Genomic DNA, 19547 nt, shown 5'->3' on the forward strand with positions numbered 1-19547 from the left:
GTTATAGACCCCAACCAGAAGAGAGGCACCTTACGCTGCCACACAGAAACTGCTACTACCTTACGAAAGTGGGAGAAAAGAAGACTTTCTTCCTGTCCAGCCAGTGGAAGCACCACAACTCAGCCAATCGAAATCTGGCCTCACCTGAAGGCTTTCGTTTTTCTGTTGTGCATGACTTCTTTGTTCCACCTTATTTTCTATAAAAGTCTTCCATTTTGTACAATCCTAAAGGAAAACAACCCTCAATATTCATTGGAAGGACTGATGCTGAAGCTGAAGCTCCAATACTTTGGCCACCTGATTTGAAGAGTCAGCTCATTGAAAAAGACACTGATGCGGGGAAAGATTGAAGGCAGGAGGAGAAGGGGGCAACAGAGGATGCGATAGTTGGATGGCATCACTGACTCAATGGACATGATTTTGAGCAAACTCTGGGAGATGGTGACGGACAGGGAAGCCTGGGGTGCTGCAGCCCATGGGATCGCAAAGAGTTGGACACAACTGAGTTACTGAACACCACCACCATCTGGGAATTATCTTTGTTTGATAGATGAGATGCTGCTTGATTCATGAATCTTTTAATAAGGGCAATAAGATCTTCACATTTACTCAGTTGAATTTTGTTTATTAACAGGATTGAGAGGGAAATACATACTTTAATGTCAAGGGAAGATAAATAAATCCTCCTTACGGGGGAGGAGATGTGGAATAAAGCAGGATAAAGAGACAGAGAAGGGGAGAGTGTCTGACATCCCACATGTTGTTGTTTAGTCACTCAGTCGTGTCCGACTCTTTGCGACCCTATGGACTGTAGCCCACCAGGCTCCTCTGTTCATGGGATTCTTCAGGCAAGAATACTAGAGTGGGTTGCCATTTCCTTCTCCAGAGTCAAACCTGCGTCTCCCGCTTGGCAGTGGGATTCTGACATCCAGTAAGGATTTATAAATATTTGTTAAACAAAGACCCAATGACTGACGGTGGGTGGTAGATTAAGTATCTGTTTAGGTAAATGATCTAGTTATACTCCAAGATTCCCTAAGGTTTCTTCCCTGTTATACAGAGTGAGGAAACTGAGGCCACTGCAGGGATGGAAACTGCAACCCAGAAAGAAGGGGACCTCTAAGAAGAAAAGGTCCACACGCAGACTCCAGGAGCTGTCATTTACTGGGGCAGCGAGGGTGGGAGTGAGCGTACCGCAGAGCAGCGCGCATTGACCTATGACGTCATCGGGACGTTAAATAGCGTAACACTACCTGGACGTAGCCCCATTTCCCTTCCCGGACAGGTCCTCTGATGGCCCGGTACCATCAGAATCAAACCTCTCATTGGCTACTCCCCCCGTCAATCCGTTCCATTCTTCCAGTCTTCCGCCCCGCCTTCCAGAACTCGCTTCTGATAGGCTGGTGAAGCTGTCACTTCGGAAAGGTCCGCATTCCTTCCGCCTTTCTCCAGGAGACCGAGGGCGAAGAAGGTGGGTCTCCGGAGGCGCCCACCCCGGAGGCTCTGCTTCCGTCTCTTATTGGCTGCCCTGGGTGCCGGTCGCTACACCACCCACCGTTGATTGGCCATTCGGCCGCCGCTCTGCACGGCGCCGGCTCCGCCCCCGTCGGGTGTTTGTGGTGGGGCTGCGGAGTCGCCGATCCCGCCGGAAGCGCCAGGACAATGGGGACCCGGGACGACGAGTACGACTACCTATTCAAAGGTGCGGTCGGTGGGGCACAGACGGGCAAGCGGGCGGTAGTAGGCAGGAGCTGAGGCTGCGCTTCAGGCCTCTGGGCCTAGGCCGGAGCCCGAAGCTTGGGGCCCGGCAGGCCGGGCAGCCGGGAAAGCCAGTGAAGGCCGGTCTTGGTCAAGTTCGGGCCAGGGTGCGCGGCCATGCGAGGCCGGCTGCCCAGAGAGGCTTGGGGGCCCGGGATGCGCCGAGGCGGGGCTAGGGCCCAGAGGGGGTGGGGCCCCGGGCAGTGGGAGAGGCCGTTAGGGGCGGTGCCTTCAGAGGGGCGGGGCCGCCCCAGCATTTGGCGGGCCGGGCTTAGTGGAAAGCTCCCTTCGTGATGGGGGCGGGGCCGTTAGAGGCGGTGCTAGGATGTGGTGGGCGTGTCCAAGAAATGGGCTGGGCGAATGGGGGCGGTGCTCTCACCGAGTGGGAGGGGCCTGTTTTGATTAGTGGCAGTGCATCTGTAGGTTGCCCGGGAAGATAGGGGCGAACAATGGGGGTCAAGGTGTGTGTGTGGGGGCAGTGGACCCTGGATTGGGAAGTGGAGTCGGAAATGCGTTGAGGGGCACCTGAGTTGGGGGAGGTGCCGGGAGTTAGGGACTGTGTGCTAAACCCAGACCTGATGGTTAACTCTTAGAACTCTTAAGAGCACTCTCCAAGTACCTGCACTTTTCTAAGCACTTTACACACGTGAATTCATTGAAGCCCTCGCCACCACCCTGTGAGGTCGGTATTGTATTATCCAGTCTTTCTCTTTACGAACCTGGAAACAGGCACAGTTTACGTGCTGGAGCAGGATTTGAACCCAGACCACTTAAGCAGTGTATCTGGGGTTGTCAGATCTGAGTGGGGTTGTCAGACCTCCTCCTCCAGCCTACCGAAGGATCTTTCTTGGCCAGGGAACAGAGGGCTCTAGGAGCTTCAAGTAAGAGGTGGGCAGGTCAGGCATCCATTGCTGGGCTGGCTTCGGGGTCACTGACTTTCCAGAGCCTTCTGTGCCAACCTAGGCTTTGGCCAGGTCCTGTGCCGCTGAGCTGTGCTCCCTGGCCGACACTGGCCACCCTTGAGAGCTAACTTCAGACCCACTCAGGACACCCTTGCCATGCTACCTCCCATGCCAGCCTTTGGCATCTTTGCCTCATTGGGGGAGCTTGGTCATGGCTGTGAATGTAGTGTGTTCGTCACCATGTGTCTGTGGTATCATCCCCGGTTGAGTCTGGGGTTCTAGGGACCTTGGGGATGTAGAAAGTGGGCTCTCCAGTGGTGAATGGTTTCTGGGCAGAGGGAGTCCCTGTGCCACTCTGTCACACAGCATTGTGGGCTCCAGGAGCTGCTTGCAAGCTCATAGGTTGTCAGCAGGTGAGGCTCTGTGGTCGGCAGGCATCGGGCTCAGGTGCTGACTGAGCCCTGGGGGGTCTCACTTTAGAGGCGAGATGGACACTCTGTCAGGGCTTTGAGGGTGGGTGACAGGTGACCTGGATGCCAGTCCTGCAGCAGATGGTGCCTGTGTCTACCCAGCCTACTCCAGGGGACTGCTCCCCAGGTGCTGACTGGCCCCCACCTGCATGTGTAACTGCTGAGGCAGGCCTGGGCAGGGGCTGTTCCTCCCAGGGTCTCTTTTCTTTTTTAAATATTATTTATTTGGCTGCATCAGGACTTAGTTGCGGCATGTGGGATCTAGTACCCTGACCAAGGATCGAACCCTGGCCCCCTTGCATTGGGAGCATGGCGTCTTAGCCACTGGACCACCAGGGAAATTCCCCCTCCCAGTGTTTCTGTGGTCCTTCCTCACTTGTTATTTGCAGGGCTGGTTTAGGGGTCACTGACTTTCCAGAGCATTCTGTGCCAACCTAGGCTTTGATCAGGTCCTGTGCTGCTGAGCTGGGCTCCCCAGCTGACATTGGCCACCCTTGAGAGCTAATTCCAGGACCACTCGGAACACAACCATTTGCTGTTGTAAATAATCCAGCTCCAAGTGTTTGCACGAGTCATCTTTTATCCTGTGGGTTATTTCCTTGAAGTCTGTTCCCAGAAGTACAGTTACTGGGTCAGGGGCACTGGAACTGGGCTGTGCGCTTCCCAGGACCCATCTCCTGAGTCCTCTTTCTGGAAATACTTCAGGGACAACTGGCCCCAGGGGGCAATGCCTGCCTGCCCCACTGCCCTCTCCCCCTGCGCTCCAGCAGGTGCCCTGCTGACCTTGAACTGGGTCAGAAGTGACAGTCTAACCCACAAGGTCAGCGGTTCCCAGTCTGGTCATCTGAGACCTCACCTTCACACTTAATGCCTTGTCAGAGGACCTCTCTATTATTTTTTGACCCTCTATTATTTATTTTTGGCTGTGCTAGGTCTTTGTTGCTGTGCAGACTTTTCTCTTGTTGCGGCAAGCGGGGGCTACTTTCTGTGGGCTTCTCATTGCTATGGCTTCTCTTGTTGCAGAGCATAGACACTAGGGCATGCGTATTTCAGTAGTTTCGGCTCCCAGGCTCAATAATTGTGGCACACAGGCTTAGCTGCCCAGTGGCATGAGGGATCATCCTGGACCAGGGGTCGAACCTGTGTCTCCTACACTGGCAGGCAGTTCTTTACCACTGAGCCACCAGGGAAGGACCCCCGCCCCCCGCCAATTATCTTTTAATATTTGTCTGTGAATCCACTCAGTTAAATAGGAAAAGGAAATTCTGACTCTGGGAAATAAAGAAGGAAGACACCAGGCAGGTGAGCTGCCACCATCGCATCACTGGCCATAACTATGGCGAGTAGACAGAAACGCGAATACGCTTCCCCCCACAGGCCATCCTGCGACCCCGTGGCCTACAGAGGGTCAGGCCTGGGCAGTAGAGAGGTGTCCAGACACAGCTGTGCCAGAAGGGTTGACAAGGATCCACTTTCTCACCACACCGCTCCCCCGCCCTGCCCCCTGGTGGGGGGAGCCCTTCTGAAGTGGAGGGGTTTGTGATCCTCCCATCCCCCATCCTGTGCCGACTCCCCCAGGCTTCAGACACCTTTCTCTGGCCCTGCCCTGGGCATGGAGGGGCCACACTGCTCACTCAGGACACTGGCTGCCCTCTGCCCAGCCCTCCCAGCACCAGTGTGCTTTTCTGGCAGGCACATCACAGGTTGGCTCCCCTGTCCTCCCGGTCAAGGCCAACAGATCCCCCTGGGGGTTTTCCCACATGCTTCTCCTTTTCCTCAGGGCTCATCCCTCCCACCCCCAGAAGTGAGTTTATTTATTTGTATCTAATTATAGATCCTCACTTTTATCCTGCTAACATTTTATCCTTTTCAGCCAGAGGCCATTTCCCCAGCCTGCCTGTCAATTCCCCAGGGGTTCCCCTGACCTCTCCTCTGATGGACCAGGCGGTGAGGTCCACAGTGGGAGCATCTGTGGCCCCAGGAGGAGCATCTGTGACCCCTGATTGACCTGGAGTGGGGGGGGCCAGCGCCCCTGGTGGCCACTCAGTGGCCTGAGTGTCAGACTCTGGATGTGCTGCACTGTCCTGGGGCAGGGTAGGGGACCAAGGGTTTCCAAGAGGTGCCAGCTCTTTGTTTTTGCCAGCGGGGCTTGCCTGCTTGGCCAGCCAAGTGGTGTGCCCTGGGGGACTGTGTCCCGGCCAGTGATGCCACCAACTTCTGGGGAAATGCTGGGGGCCATGTCCTCAAGGGTTCTTTCTTTCCCTGAGACAACAGATGACTTGTACTTTGGACAATGCCATCCTCATTCCACAGCCTACACACAGGACTGGCCTGGCCACTGCCTCACCAGCCAGTTCTGCACTGAGCACCGCGTGCCAGGGACCTAGGGGGCAGCCCTGGCTTCCGGGCCATTTGTCTCGGCTGCGGCTGGTGGCCGTTGTGTGGCTCTGGCCTCCACTGTTCTCACGGCGTGACCGTGGGCCAGGGGACTTGGTTATTCTGGGTTAAGCATCCCCAACTATACATGATCATGTGAGCGTCTGTCCCTGGGGTGGCCCGGTGAACTCTATAACAAAGCCCTTAGGTCTGGGCCTGGCCTGTGGGGCTCAAGAGATTGTTGGCTGGGCCAGAGCAGACCCCATGTGGCGAATGGGACCCCCAGGCTGGACAGATGGACAGGGCTGGGGAGACAGTTAGAGGGTAGGGGGAATACAGGGCTGGGCCCAAAGAGACCCTCTTCCTCCTCATTTCCTGTTCTGTTCCTGAGGACATGAGCACTGTGTGCAAACCTTCTTGGCTTTGGCCAGATTCATGCCACCACCATGGGAAGGAGGTCAGGGGTTTGGGGCATGAACAGTGGGCCCACAGTCAGTCCAGTTGTGGCCCCACTGGCCTGGCTGGGAGTCCTTGGCCCTCAGGCCCATGTTCACGGACCTCTTTCCACCATTCTCTGAAGTCAACTTGGCATTCTTGTGTCCAGTGCCCGTGGTGTCAGGAGAGGACATTGGCATTGTCATCAATGGCTTGGCCACGTGGTAGTTTGAGAGGAGAGGAGTGCCTGAACCCAGGGGGTTTGAAGGATGAATAGGAGTTTGCCAGCTACTGTAGGGGGTCAGGATACCCCAGATAGTGGGAGAGGAGGAGGCTAAACCCAGACCCCAGAGCTCAACCCTGTACTTAGGAATCCTGGGTTCACATCCTGCTGAACTGCTCTTCAACTGGATGGACCCACACAAGTGGCTGCCCCTGTCTGCACCTCAGTTTCTCATCTGTAAAATGGGTCATGTGATGTATGTGTGAGGTGAGGGCACATCAAGAGCTTTCTCAGCACAGAACATTCTTCTTGTTCTTTTTGTTATTGGCTCTAATGCGGCCAGTCCAGAGAGCGTACTGAGTCCTGGGAGCTGCCTGGCCTACCCCTCCTTACTTAGAGCCTGAGGATGGTGACCTGGGCATCTCCCAGTGGGGGAGAGGTGGGCTTGGGAAGCTCCGCCAGCCCCTTTGGTATTTGTTCATCCAATAGGTATTAATCAGCAGTGTCCTGTGCGCTGGCACCGCACCAGGTCCTGGGGATACAACAGGAAGCCAGACTGTCCAAGATGGCTGCCCTCGAGGCAGAGTGACAAAAAAAAATCATTAAATGAAAACTGGCGAGTGTGGTGGGTTGGAAGCTATGGAGGAAAGGCAGGAAAGGGGACTGGGGAGTGACGTTTTAGGAGAATGGCAGGGTTTGGATTCCTTGATCAAGTGCCACCTGAGGGGCCACACAGAGGAGAGCAGGAACCCGGTGGGTACTTGGGGAAGAACCTTCCAGGTAAAGGGTAGTGTCGCGAGGAGGCCCACGTGTCTGGAACAGAGTGAGTGAGGGGGCAAAAGAGGGGAGGTGAGGGCAGGGAGGGCACGGGGCAGGTCATGCAGGGCCCCTTGGGCTCCGGACTTTGGAGGTGGGAGCCCTAGGAGGGGGTGGGGGGTGGGGGGAACCCACTCCGGGTGCTCACAGGCGCCCTCTGGCGGCTTAGAGAAAAACAGCCTGTTCGTCGAAGCTGAGAATACACATGGAAGTTCTTGTCTGGGGTCCGGGAGCAGCAAAGCGGTAAGAAGCAGCAGGAATCTGGGCGCACACACATAAAATTTCTCATCAAGGAAAAACTTCGCTGGGGCCTTGAGCAACCGACCATGTCCGCAGCCCCTGGGGTGCCAGAGCCTAAGACCAACGCTTGGGCGTCCCTGTGGTTTCCAACTGGAGCATCTAGAAAGAGACGCTGTTTCTTCTGCACTGCGCACACACCGTGCACACACTGACAGGAGTCCCCGGGACTGTGTTCTGGGTCTGAGCGCAGCCCCTCCTGGCCTTTCCAGCCCAGAGCCTGGAGCGGCTGGGCCCCCAGAGGCAGGGCTTCCACAGGTGGGGACAGGTAGCACGATACAGGGAAGAGTGGAGAGAGACTCACCCATTTTCTGCCCTGCTCCGCGTTCACGGCTCAGGCAGGCTCTTGTTCCGGAGTGCCTGCAGGATGATCTGACCCCCGCTCCACCCTGCAAACCTGTCCTAGTGTACGAGATGTTGGCTGAGTTCTGATCCCAGACATTCCCATGACCCCCTCCCTGAAGTGCTCCTGTCACTGTCTTCCTGTGGAAAAGGCAGCCCAGAAAGGTTAAGTGACCTGCGAAAGGTCACCCAGTCCTGAGGCTTTCTCAGGCATGCCCTGACCTCCCAGGTCACCAGGGAAGTTTGCGACTGTTGAGGTTTGCGACTCCCCAGGCTGCCTTCTGCCCAGTGCCTGGGTCCCATCAGGGGCAGCCCTGCTCTGAACGACCCTACTCGTGTTGGGCTAGGGGCCCACGACAGCACTGACTCCGCTCCATCTGGCTCTGTCATGCGTCTGCAGCACCCTGGAGGCCGCTGTGAAGGCCCTGTGGGTGGATGTGGGAGGCATGTGGGGTCTCGGCTCTGGGGCACTGCCCGCTTCTGGCCCAGGGAGCCTCACTCGTGCCCCTCCCCGCCCCTCCCCACCTCTCCCCACAGTGGTGCTCATTGGGGACTCGGGCGTGGGGAAGAGCAACCTGCTGTCCCGCTTCACTCGCAACGAGTTCAACCTGGAGAGCAAGAGCACCATCGGTGTGGAATTTGCCACCCGCAGCATCCAGGTGGACGGCAAGACCATCAAGGCACAAATCTGGGACACTGCTGGCCAGGAGCGCTACCGCGCCATCACCTCGGCGTGAGCAGCAGGGCCAGGGGAGAGGGGGATCGTGAACACAACCCCGAGAGCAGGAGGCCCAGGGTGGAGGGACAAGATCCCTGGGAGTTGTGGACCCACTAGAAGGCTGGTGCCCAGTCTTGGCCATGCTGTGACCCCCAGGTGGGCACGCCCCACAGCCCCTCTGACCCCTGGGTCCTGTTGAGGTATTGCCGTGTTGCTGGGCACTGGCTGCATGGTGAGAGCTGTCATCGTCGGTCTTGGCCTGGGCCACTCCCCTCTGCCTGCGCCTCAGCCTGTCTCTCAGCCCGCCCAGCCCCCCACCAGTGCCCCCTACCAGTGCTCACCATGTCCCACTCCATCCTAGCCTCCCGGTGGCCATCATGATCCCCTCAGGCTGCCTCTTCCCTGACCCTTCCAACTTGCATCAGCCACTTGCGGCCTCCTGGATTCCCTTCACTGAGGCCAGGTCCCCTCCTCCGCTCCTTGATCTCTTGGACTGAATGCCTGTCCATCTGTCTGCTTGGTGCCCTGGACAGGCCAGGCCACAGCAGGCATTAGAACTTCTTCCCCTTCCCTGTGTGGCGGTCTTCTCCTTTTAGTGGTTGACCCAAGGAGTGTCTTCTGACTCTAGACTCCCAACTCCCTCCTCAGCCTCCCCATTTCTGAACTGAATCTGGGGCCTCAGGACACATGCCTGTCTCTCGAGGCCACGTTGGTCACCCCTCAGGCCAAGGAGCTGCTGCCCATGGAGCCCTGGAGGCCTCCTCAGGCACTGGCTCAGCTCACGCCTGGCCCCGCCCCTCCATCCTCAAAGGTACTACCGTGGCGCAGTGGGTGCCCTGCTGGTATATGACATTGCCAAGCACCTGACGTATGAGAACGTGGAGCGCTGGCTGAAGGAGCTTCGGGACCATGCTGACAGCAACATCGTCATCATGCTGGTGGGCAACAAGAGCGACCTGCGCCACCTGCGAGCTGTGCCCACGGACGAGGCCCGCGCCTTCGCAGGTGAGTGCCCGCCAGACCTGAAGGGGTGGCCAGAGGGCAGCTAGTGGGTCACTCTGGGTCATCTGCTCTGGCCAGGGCCTCGAGGGGCCATGCTTCTGAGAGCGGGACTCTGACTGAGATGTCGGAGAAGCATCTAGAAGGCAGGCAAGACAGCTGGCCCACACTGGGTGCGTCTTCTGTGCCTGTGGCCACAGAGCCAGCCTCCCCTCCCTGAGAGTAAGTATCCAGTCCTACCCCTTTGGCCCCTGACCTTCATCTCCTGGACCAGGTGAGTGGGCAGGCAGGCAGGGTCCCCAGGAGAGGGTAGGGGTACCCCCCACCCCACCCCCAGCAGCTGACTCACCTGGGCCATATCCTCTCTTCCAGAAAAGAACAACTTGTCCTTCATTGAGACCTCAGCCCTGGATTCCACCAACGTGGAGGAAGCGTTTAAGAACATCCTCACAGGTGGTCACAGGGCCCAGCTGGGGTCTCAGAGGGTGGCATGAGCAGGGCCCAGCCACCTGGGTCACATGCTGCAGAGCACAGCCCCAAACCTTCCTTCATGAAAACCACTGTGCAGTCTGGACATGGGGACAGACAGGGCCTGCTCCACAGCAGGAGGCCAGGTCCCACCCATACTGTCACTCAGAACACGGGGACCCTCCTGCAGGTGGGCCCTGGGTAGCTTCACTAGAGAACAGCCTGCAGGGTCTGCTGGGGGGGCATGTGGCCTCAGGGACTCGGAGCCCCCGGGCTTCTGGAAATTTCTCCTTCGGAAAAGAAGGCCTCTGATCTTACAGAACCGAGTGGCCCTGGCTGGGAGGTACATGTGCAGACAGGTGTGGGTCCTTCTGTTCCCGGGTACACAGCTAGCCTTGGGGATTGGGGGGAACCTCCGGGAGCCCATTACGGGCGCCCAGGGCACAGTGGGAGCCTTTGGGAGGGATTCCAACTCAGCATCCAGAGGGTTGCCTGGAGGAGGTGACATCCAGAAGAGTACTGCGGCCTCACCCGGTGCTTCCCTCCCCCGACCCCATAGAGATCTATCGCATCGTGTCACAGAAGCAGATTGCGGACCGTGCAGCACACGACGAGTCCCCCGGAAACAACGTTGTGGACATCAGCGTGCCGCCCACCACCGACGGACAGAAACCCAACAAGCTGCAGTGCTGCCAGAACCTGTGACCGCCCCGCGCCTGTTCTGAGCGTGCGTGCACGTCCCGGCCCTCCGCCCCCCTCATTGCTCCGCCCCCACCCTCCCGCCCCTCTATGACTGGCTCCCGCCCTCCCCTCGAGCTCCGCACGAAGAACCAGACCAAGGAAAGCTAGGAGCCCCTGGCTGCTGCACCTGCTCTCCTTGGGTTCCAGTGGGCCTCTCATCTCTGCGGGGCGGGGAGGGTGGTAGGAGGAAGGCGCGGGCCAGAGGCCAGGGGGATGAGCAGCGGGCTCCTCCAGTTTTCCACGGCAGCCTCGGGGGAGCGATCGCCGCCCTCTCTCTCTGGGGGGTTGCCACCCTGAACCCCACTCCTGGCTGATTCAGCCGGACGAGCAAGGCGCCGGGGGCTGGGCAGGCGGACACTTGGCTCTCAACCTCCTGCTCGCCCACGCACAGCCGGCACCGCGCACGCCTTCAGCCTCTCCCGCGCGTGCGCGACTCAAGCTCCTGCCTGTAGATTTATGCTGGGAGAAGACCCTCTTCCCACCTTCCCCTCCTTTTTGCACGCAGCGCGCTCTCCAGCCTTCACCCCATCCCGTGCCCCCCTTTCTGTTTTGTCTCCCCGTCTGGTCAGGAACCTGTTTGCAAGTGAAGCAATATCTCCGTGTTTTGTATATACAACCGCTCTTGTAGCCTTTGGTTTTTTGTTATTGTAGAGAAACACAGATTCTTTATACACTTTGTAAGATTTACGCCAAACCCTAGCTCTCGATCTTTTATTCTCCCTGTGGCCCCTGCATTGTTGCCCGGATGCCTCGTTTCTCTCGCCCGGTTACTAAAATGTATAATTCGAACTTCCTGTACAGAAACCTGCCGCTGCGCCTTTGTCTTCTTTTTCTCTGCCAGGCGGTGCTCCTGAGCTGGGGTCTCACTGCAGGCGCCCGTCGCCATGGCTTGGCCCCCGCCCAGGACAGAGCAGAGCCCACCGTGGTCCTGGGGTGGGTGAGGGTGTGGTTGGGTGGACACTCTTCCTGCCGCCCCGAGGTAGGGAGGAAAGGCTGGGGGGTAGGCAGTTAGACTCCCCGCACTAGGACTGCCAGCCCTAAGACCTGAGGGTGTGAAGGGGTGGGCAGTGTCTACTGCTCCCCGTTCTCAGACCCCAGGTTGGGGTTCACTGCTGACATTCTACCGCCCACCTGGCCTCCTCCTCAGCTGTCACCTTGCTCGATGTCAGCTCCACCCCAGCTCACTCCATCCTAGACCAACCTTTGAGGAGTGCCCACTGGGGGGACACCCGTGACAGAGGAGGGGCGGTGGGTGCTGACGGTTCCTCTGGGTCTCCTCAGGACCTAGCTTCTCCCCTTGGCCCGTGTGGGCAGGACTGGCCTGAGGGTCACTTCTCACTGTAGAGGGGGCAGAGCAATGCCCCAACCCCACCCTGATCACGTGACCGTGTGTGTGTGTGTGTGTGTGTGTGTGTGTGTGTCTGTGTCTCCCCCACCCCATCACCTGAGTGCCTGCAGCTGTTCTCGAAGTTCCAGCCTCTGGCAGAAGCCAGTTGTGCCCTTGAGCCCTAGGAGAGCCACCAGAGGGGTTGAGGGGCAGGGGGGCTGTGCGGGTGGCACGCCCTCCAGGCTCTGGCTGCCCTGCCAGGAGGGATGGACAGACCCTGACACATTTTTCCTGGAAGAGCTCAGAGACCAGAGCCACAGGGGTGTTCTGACAGGGGAGATGGAGTCAGGATGTGTGGTCCAGGGGGCCAAAGCCAGTGAGAGCACTGGGGGTCCTGTGGGGCTGCACACTCCAGGGCTGAACACACAGCCCCTGGGGGGTGCTGACTCCCCTGGGTTTGGACAGGGCAGGGCATGGAGAGAATGGATGGTATAAAGAGGTCTCAGGAGGGCCAGGTAAAGTGATGAGGCACCGGAAGGGTGTCAGGCGATCAGAAGATGAAATCTGGGAATTCCCTGGCAGTACAGTGATTAGGATTCCTTGCTTCCACTGCAGGGGGCCACAGGTTCATTCCCTAGTCAGGGAACTAAGATCCTGCATTGCGAGCAGTGTCCCCACCCCCCAAAATCAAGTCTTTCTGGAGCCTCTGTGATGACCCAGGCCTGGGGCACATACCTGAGAACAAGAATATGTGTCCCTGTGCCCTTGGGGGGGGTCACAGTCCTGCAATGCTGTTTCAATTACAGTAATTTAATAAGCACTGTGTTTTCTCTCTGTGCCAGGCACTGTTCTTAAGTCTTCTTTTTTTTTACGGTAAAGTATACATAATTACCATAAGATACACATATCATGAAGCATGCCATCTTTAAAAAAAAATAACCATCTTAACCATTTAAGTATATGGCTCAGCGACATTAAGTATCATATTATCCAACCATCACCACCATCCATCTCCAAAACTCTTCACCCTACAAAACTCAAACTCTGTCTCCACTAAACACGAACTCCTCATTTTCCCTCCTCCAGCCCGTGTCAGACACCATTCAACTTTCTGTCTCTGTGAAATGAACTCCTCTAGGAACCTCCTATAAGTGGAATCCTCATTTGTGACAGGCTCTTTTCACTGAGCATCACATCCTCAAGGCTCATCCACGTTGTAGCAGGTGTCAGACACTCCTTCCTGTTTAAGGCTGAATAATATTCCATTGTATGGATATTCTGTTTCTTGTGCATCCATTCATCTGTGGATGGGCACTTGGGTTGCTTCCATCTTTTGGCACTTGTGGATCATGCCGCTATGAACACAGTGGTACAAATATCTGAGTTCCAGCTTTCATTTCTTTTGAATACATAACCCAGAGAAGTTCCCTGGTGGCTCAGATGATAAGGAATCTGCAGTGTGGGAGACCTGGGTTGGATCTCTGGGTTGTGAAGATCCCCTGAAGAAGGAAATGGCTACCCACTCCAGTATTCTTGCCTGGAAAATTTCATGGACAGAGGAGCCTGGCAGGTATAGTCCATGGGGTTGCAAAGAGTCAAACATGACTGAGTGACTGATATATACACACACACACACATACCCAGAAGTGGAATTGCTGAGCCACATGGTAATTCTGTTTAATTTTTTGTGGCATTGTGTTAACCTAAATAAACTGATATGTAGAAGAACATGATACCACACACAAAAAATAAGTCTTTTACATGTCATTTATATACTATTTACAGCAGCCCTAGGAGGTAGGCATAACTTAATACCCCCGATTTAGAGATGGGGAACAGAAGTGAGTGACACCCCAGGGGTCCCATGATTAGTAAGAAGTGAGCAGATTTCAACTTTGGAGCTGGGTTTGTAGCCACTAAGCTGTGGGGCTTTACCCAGTGTTTAGTGAGTGTCTACCATAAGCCAGAAAGCCCTAATAAATGGAGAAGATGCCCAGATAAAAGGCTGGGAAGAAGCATACCAAAATTTTTTTTTTAATTTATGGAAAAATTTAACACATAAAAGTAGACAGACTAGTTTAATGAATCCCCATCACCCAACTTCAGCCCATCTAATTTCACTCTAATCTCCTGTTTGCAAATCCCCAACATGCTCTAGCTATCAATATTTCTGCATGTTTGTCTAAAATACAGGCTTTTAAAAACATCACCTCGATACTATCATCCCACCTAAAGAAATGAGCAGTAAGTCCCTAATATCATCAAAGAGCTAGTGTTTACTTTTCCTGATTGTCTTATAATTTGTTAATGATTTATTTGACTCACAGTCCACTGGCTCCAATTGGTTGACACTTCTCTTTGATCTCTTTTAATGTACACATTCTCCCCCTCTGATCCTTCTGTTTTCTTGCCTTTTGTTTGTCTTAAAATGTTTTTTTTAATTTTATGTATTTGGGTCTTTGTTGCTGTGCACAGATTTTTCTCTAGTTATAGTGATCAGGGGTTTCTCTTGTTGTGGAGCCCAGGCTCTAAGTGTGTGGGCTTCAGTAGTTGCAGCAGGCAGGCTCAGAAGCTGTGGCTACTTGCTCCATGCTTAGTTTAGAGATGCTCCAACTTGCCCCATGGCACCTGGGATCTTCCCCAACCAGGGATCGGATCTGTATCCTCTGCACTGGACCACCAGGATAGTCCCTATTTTTAAAAATTTTATTGAAGTACAGTTGATTTACAATATTGTGTTAATTTTTGCTGTACAGTAAAGTGAGCCAGTTATTATACACATACAACATATATCCACCCTGTTTTACATTCTTTTCCCATAAAGGTCATTACAGGGTATTGAGTTTCCTCTGCTATACAGTAGGTTCTTATCATCTATTTTATGTATAGTACTGTGTGTATGTCAATCCCAATCTCCCAATATCCCCCCTTTTTTTTCTGTTAAATAAATGGGTCATTTGTATTGAAGTTTCTTGTTTATGGCATCCCTAGAGTGTCTTTTTGCTTTTTAAAAATTCTAGACAAAATTCTCATAACATAAAATTCACCACCGAACTGTTTCCAAAAGTACATTTGGTGGTTTTTAGGATATTCACAATGTTGGGCAACCTTCACCAGTATTTAATCCAGAAGTTTTCTACCACTCCAAAAAGAAACCCAGAACCCATTAAGCAGTTACTTCCTCCTCCTATCTCCATCCCTCAGCCCCTGGCAATCATTAATCTGCTTTCTGTCTCTTTGGACACAGTGTGGCATTTGATATGTCCCATTGTCCCCCAAATTTCCTGTAGATGAATGTTCAGTGGCAAGTGGTGTCCAACTCTTTGTGACTCCATGGACTGCAACTTGCCAGGTTTCTCTGTCCTCCACCATCTCCTGGAGTTTGCTCACACTCATGTCCATTGGGTCAATGATGGTATCTAACCAGCTCATCCTCTGTCGCCCCCTTCTCCTCCTGCCTTCAGTCTTTCCCAGTGTCAGGGTCTTTTCCAATGAGTCGACTCTCCCCATCAGGTAGCCAAAGTATTGGAGCTTCAGCTTCAGCATCAGTCCTTCCAACAATGTAAATGAATAGTTAGATCTAGAGGTTGATCGGATTTAGGAGTGGACACTTCGTAGGTAATATTGTGTACATAACCCGAGGTGGCAGGTAATATCAGTGCGTTTCTCATTCATGGTGGTAGCAGCTGGTGAGAAGCATCACCTAGATTAATAATCTGTTAAGAGTTACAAAATGATAACTATTGTTTATTTTCAAATCCTATCCTTCTTCATGAGCTTTTGCTTTATTTTTCTTTTCTAAAATTATTTCCTTTTTCATTTTTATTTTATTTATTTTTCTTATTGGAGAAAAATTATTCTTATTCCTTTACAATGCTGTTTGTAAAGTTTCTTCTGTTCAACAATGTGAATAAGCTATAAGTATACATATATCCCCTTCCTCTTCTTCATTTACTTTTGAAATACATATGTAAAGAGAAATTTCCCTTCATCTATGTGGTTACCTGGAGGTACAGATGGTATGTGTGTGTTCATGCTAAGTTGCTTCAGTCGTGTCTGGCTCTTTGTGACCTTATGGACAGTAGCCCACCAGGCTCCTCTGTCCATGGAATTCTTCAGCAAGGATACTGGAGTGGGTTACCATTTCCTCCTCCAGGGCATCTTCCCGACCCAGGCATCAAAGGCAGGCAGGTTCTTTACCAGTAACACCACTTGGGAAGCCCCACAGATGGTATAAGCCACTGTAAATAATTAATTCTCTATTTGCTTGTCAATTTTTAAGTTTCATAATTTTGAAGATTTTGAGTTGGTTCCCAAGTAGCCTTCAGAAATGACTGGTGGGTTGAAGGGAGGGATAAATTGGGAGGTTGCAATTAACATATACACACTACTAGGCTTCCCTGGTGGCTCAGCTGGTAAAGAATCTGCCTGCAATGCAGGAGACCTGGGTTCAATCCCTGGATTGGGAAGATCCCCTGGGGAAGGGAACAGCTACCCACTCCAGTATTCTGGCCTGGAGAATTCCATGAACTGTGTAGTTCATGGGATTGAAAAGAGTCAGACACAACTGAGTGACTTACACTTCACTCACTCCATATATAAAATAGATAAAGGAGAATTTACTGCATAGCACAGGGAGCCCTACTCAATATTTTGTAATGACCTATAAGGGAAAAGAACATGAAAAAGAATTTATACATGTTTCTGTGCGTATGCAAGATTCTCTGCCTCCTGATACATGCACCGGGAACACAGTATCATTTCGGTGGTTTCTGTCCCTAATGAGGAAATATTAGAGAAAGGCAAATTGAGAGGCTTTCTACAAAATAACTAGCCAGTAATCTTCAAAAATATCAAGGTCATTGGATTCTGGACAGATATCACATCCGAGATGTGTGCTTGTCCCCTCGGTTTGTTCAGCGCTGCAAGCCATGAGCTTTAAGGAAAAAGAACACGGCTCATGGAAGGAACAGACTGCCTCTTAAAAAAAAAAAGGCCAAAATCTTCCCCCCACCTTTTTTTTTTTATTCCACTGGGCTGGGGTATGTCCGTTTTTGTTTTCTCTTTTTTATTCCTGCTACCACAGAAAGCAGTTCAAACCATTTTGAATATCAAGCAGCATTGATGTTATCATCTTAAGGAAAAAATACCCATTAAAAAGTTTGGGAGAAACTCTGTGGCATGTAGCTCTGCAGTTAAGAGTATGTCTCAGTGCTTTATACACCTTTAGATTAAAATCTTTATGTCATATGTACCACATATATCATTAAATAATTTTTAATTATAATCTGAGACATTCCAGTAATTTAATCTCTCTGTCCTTTTAAGTGTAACTAAAATTCTTTTAATTTATATCACTTTATCCTATCAATGAGTTCAACACCTTGGGGAAAAATTGACAGTATGCTGTGAAAATCTGCTAGTATTAAAACAGAGCATGACTCAGCAGATACTGGAATGATATGACTACAGTCTTTCGCATCAGCTGTGAATCTTTCCTAAGTCTCAGAGCTGCTTATAAGTCTAAAGCATACAAATTGGTGTGAAGAATTTGTAAAAATGGAATTGCCTTAAACAGTTTGAAGTGACAGCAAGTTTTTTTGTTTTTTGGCACATCAGTGAACAGCTTTCTTTCTCGTATTAGTTTGAACTAAAGAGGCAAAGTGATCTTCTCTCTTTCCTGGTAGTTCCAAAGTAATTCAGAACAGAGACGTTCCCACAGTATTCGCAGCTGGCATCTTAAGGATGCCTCTGTGGTGGTTGGAGTCACCCCACACACTGTGTCTTTAGATCTAATCTCTCCTAATTTATTAACTCTCAGGGTTATTGAATGGCTTCCTTTCAGGTTTGGTTAATTTCTCCCCTCAAATGCATGTCAATGTATTCTCAATAAGCTGTATTCCCAGCAATCAATAAATGGACACAAGTAAAAAAAAAATATATATATATATATATCAAGGTCATGAAAGACAAGGAAAGGATGAGGAATTGTTCCAGACTGCAGGAGACTGAATTACACAGCAAAATATAACAAGTGATCCTAGAAAGGAGTCTGGAGCTTCAAAGAATTTTATTGAAGCTTTGAATGCTATTTGGGAACTACCCGGTGATACTGGATCAATATTAATTTTCTGATTTTGAAGATAATACTATAATTATGTAGAAGAATGTACTTTACTTAAAAAATAAGCTCTGGGACTTCCCTGGTGGTCCAGTGGTTAAGAGTCCACCTGCCAATGCGGGGGACATGAGTTCCATCCCTGGTCTGGGAAGATCCCACTCTCGAAGGGACAACTAAGCCTGTGTGCTGCAACTGCTGTGCTTGTGTCCTGCAACTACTGAAGCCCATGAGTCTCAAGCCTGTGCTCCACAGCAAAAGAAGCCGCTGCCGTGAGAAGCCGGTGCACCGCTAGAGAACAGCTCCTGCTTGCCGCAGCCAGAGAAAGCCTGAGTACAGCAACGAAGACAGAGCATGGCCCAAAACAATTAATTTAAAAAAAGAACTAAACACTGAAGCATGAAGGGTTAATGAGACACCATATATCTATTTTATACTCAAAGGATTCAGAAACGTTAACAATTGAGGAATCTGGGCAAAAGGTTTATGGGAGTTCTGTGCATTATTTCTGCAACTGTTTCATCACTTTGACATTATTTTCAAACAAAAAAAACCCCAAGTGCATGAAGTTGAACATTTGCTTCGTTTTGATCTGCAATCATGATCTTTATTGAGGGTGAAATTGTCTAATTTGTGGCCAATGGAAGCTTCTAATTGGTTCCCATTGACATGTTAGTAGGGAATGTCTTTGATACTCCCTTTCTGGTATTTGAAGGTGTGCCATGTTCATCTGTACATTTCCTGCCCCTGACTCAGTCTGTTTTTCTCTTCAATATTCCAAGCCTCTTTCAGATGGAAATGGTATTTAGAGACCACTGTCTGGGCTTATGGAGGCTTCCAGTGGTAAAAAGGAAAAAAAAATCCACCTGCCAATTCAGGAGACATGGGTTTGATCCCTGGGTCAGGAAGATCCCCTGGAGAAGGAAATGGCAACCCACTCCAGAATTCTTACCTGGAAAATTCCATGGACAGAGGAGCCTGGTGGGCTACAGTCCATGGAGTTGCAAGAGTCGGACACAACTGAGCACAACTGGGACTGTGGGATGCTTGTTGCAGGCTTTTCAGTGGACAGAGGCAGCAAATGTTTGCTTTTTATAAAGATGAAATGTATCGTGATACTCCCAATTCAAATTCAAGACTGCAGGGTTTTTTTTTTTTCCTTTAATGTGATCAATCTTACATCTGTGCCTCCTTCACTCCCTATGAAAAACCCAGTTCTTGACACTGACACTTGACACTGACACTCCTTTGCTTTATCCCAGACTAAGTGTGCACAAGCTCAGAATAACAATTTTATCACCACCAGTACCACCACCACCGCTATACTGAGTATGGACAGTCAAATTCTGATGTTTTAAAGTTACTAGGAGTTCATCTCTGATTTATTTTGTCACCAACTGGATATACAGGTTAATTCATTTTATTTCAGTTTTGTTTTTTAGATATCTTACATTTAAAATTTTGTTTTAAAGTTATATAAAATATCTACATGGTTGTAAAGTTGAATGTATAAAACAAGGTACAGTTTTAGAAGCTTAGCTTCTGGGACCTCCCTGG

General features: G+C 51.6%; 2 protein-coding genes across 5 annotated transcripts in view; both read left to right on the top strand.

Annotated features, from left to right (window-relative positions):
• The window catches only part of HNRNPM (heterogeneous nuclear ribonucleoprotein M), a 311395-nt gene that overhangs the window by 230710 nt on the left and 61138 nt on the right, over positions 1–19547 (top strand). The gene's annotated exons all lie outside the window — the stretch shown is intronic.
• RAB11B (RAB11B, member RAS oncogene family) lies at positions 1263–11349 on the top strand. The gene is made up of 5 exons (XM_069591277.1): positions 1263–1702; positions 8157–8352; positions 9149–9342; positions 9709–9789; positions 10364–11349. Exons 1-5 carry the CDS (start codon positions 1663–1665, stop codon positions 10507–10509), a joined length of 657 nt encoding a protein of 218 aa, XP_069447378.1. The 5' UTR covers positions 1263–1662; the 3' UTR covers positions 10510–11349.

This window comes from Ovis canadensis, chromosome 5, assembly GCF_042477335.2.
Source record: "Ovis canadensis isolate MfBH-ARS-UI-01 breed Bighorn chromosome 5, ARS-UI_OviCan_v2, whole genome shotgun sequence".
NCBI lineage: Eukaryota > Metazoa > Chordata > Mammalia > Artiodactyla > Bovidae > Ovis > Ovis canadensis.

Coding starts and splice junctions, on each gene's coding strand:
- RAB11B (XM_069591277.1), top strand. CDS start 1,663: ATGGGGACCCGGGACGACGAGTACGACTACCTATTCAAAG. Junction 1,703..8,156: donor GTACGACTACCTATTCAAAG/GTGCGGTCGGTG, acceptor CTCTCCCCACAG/TGGTGCTCATTGGGGACTCG. Junction 9,790..10,363: donor GTTTAAGAACATCCTCACAG/GTGGTCACAGGG, acceptor CCGACCCCATAG/AGATCTATCGCATCGTGTCA.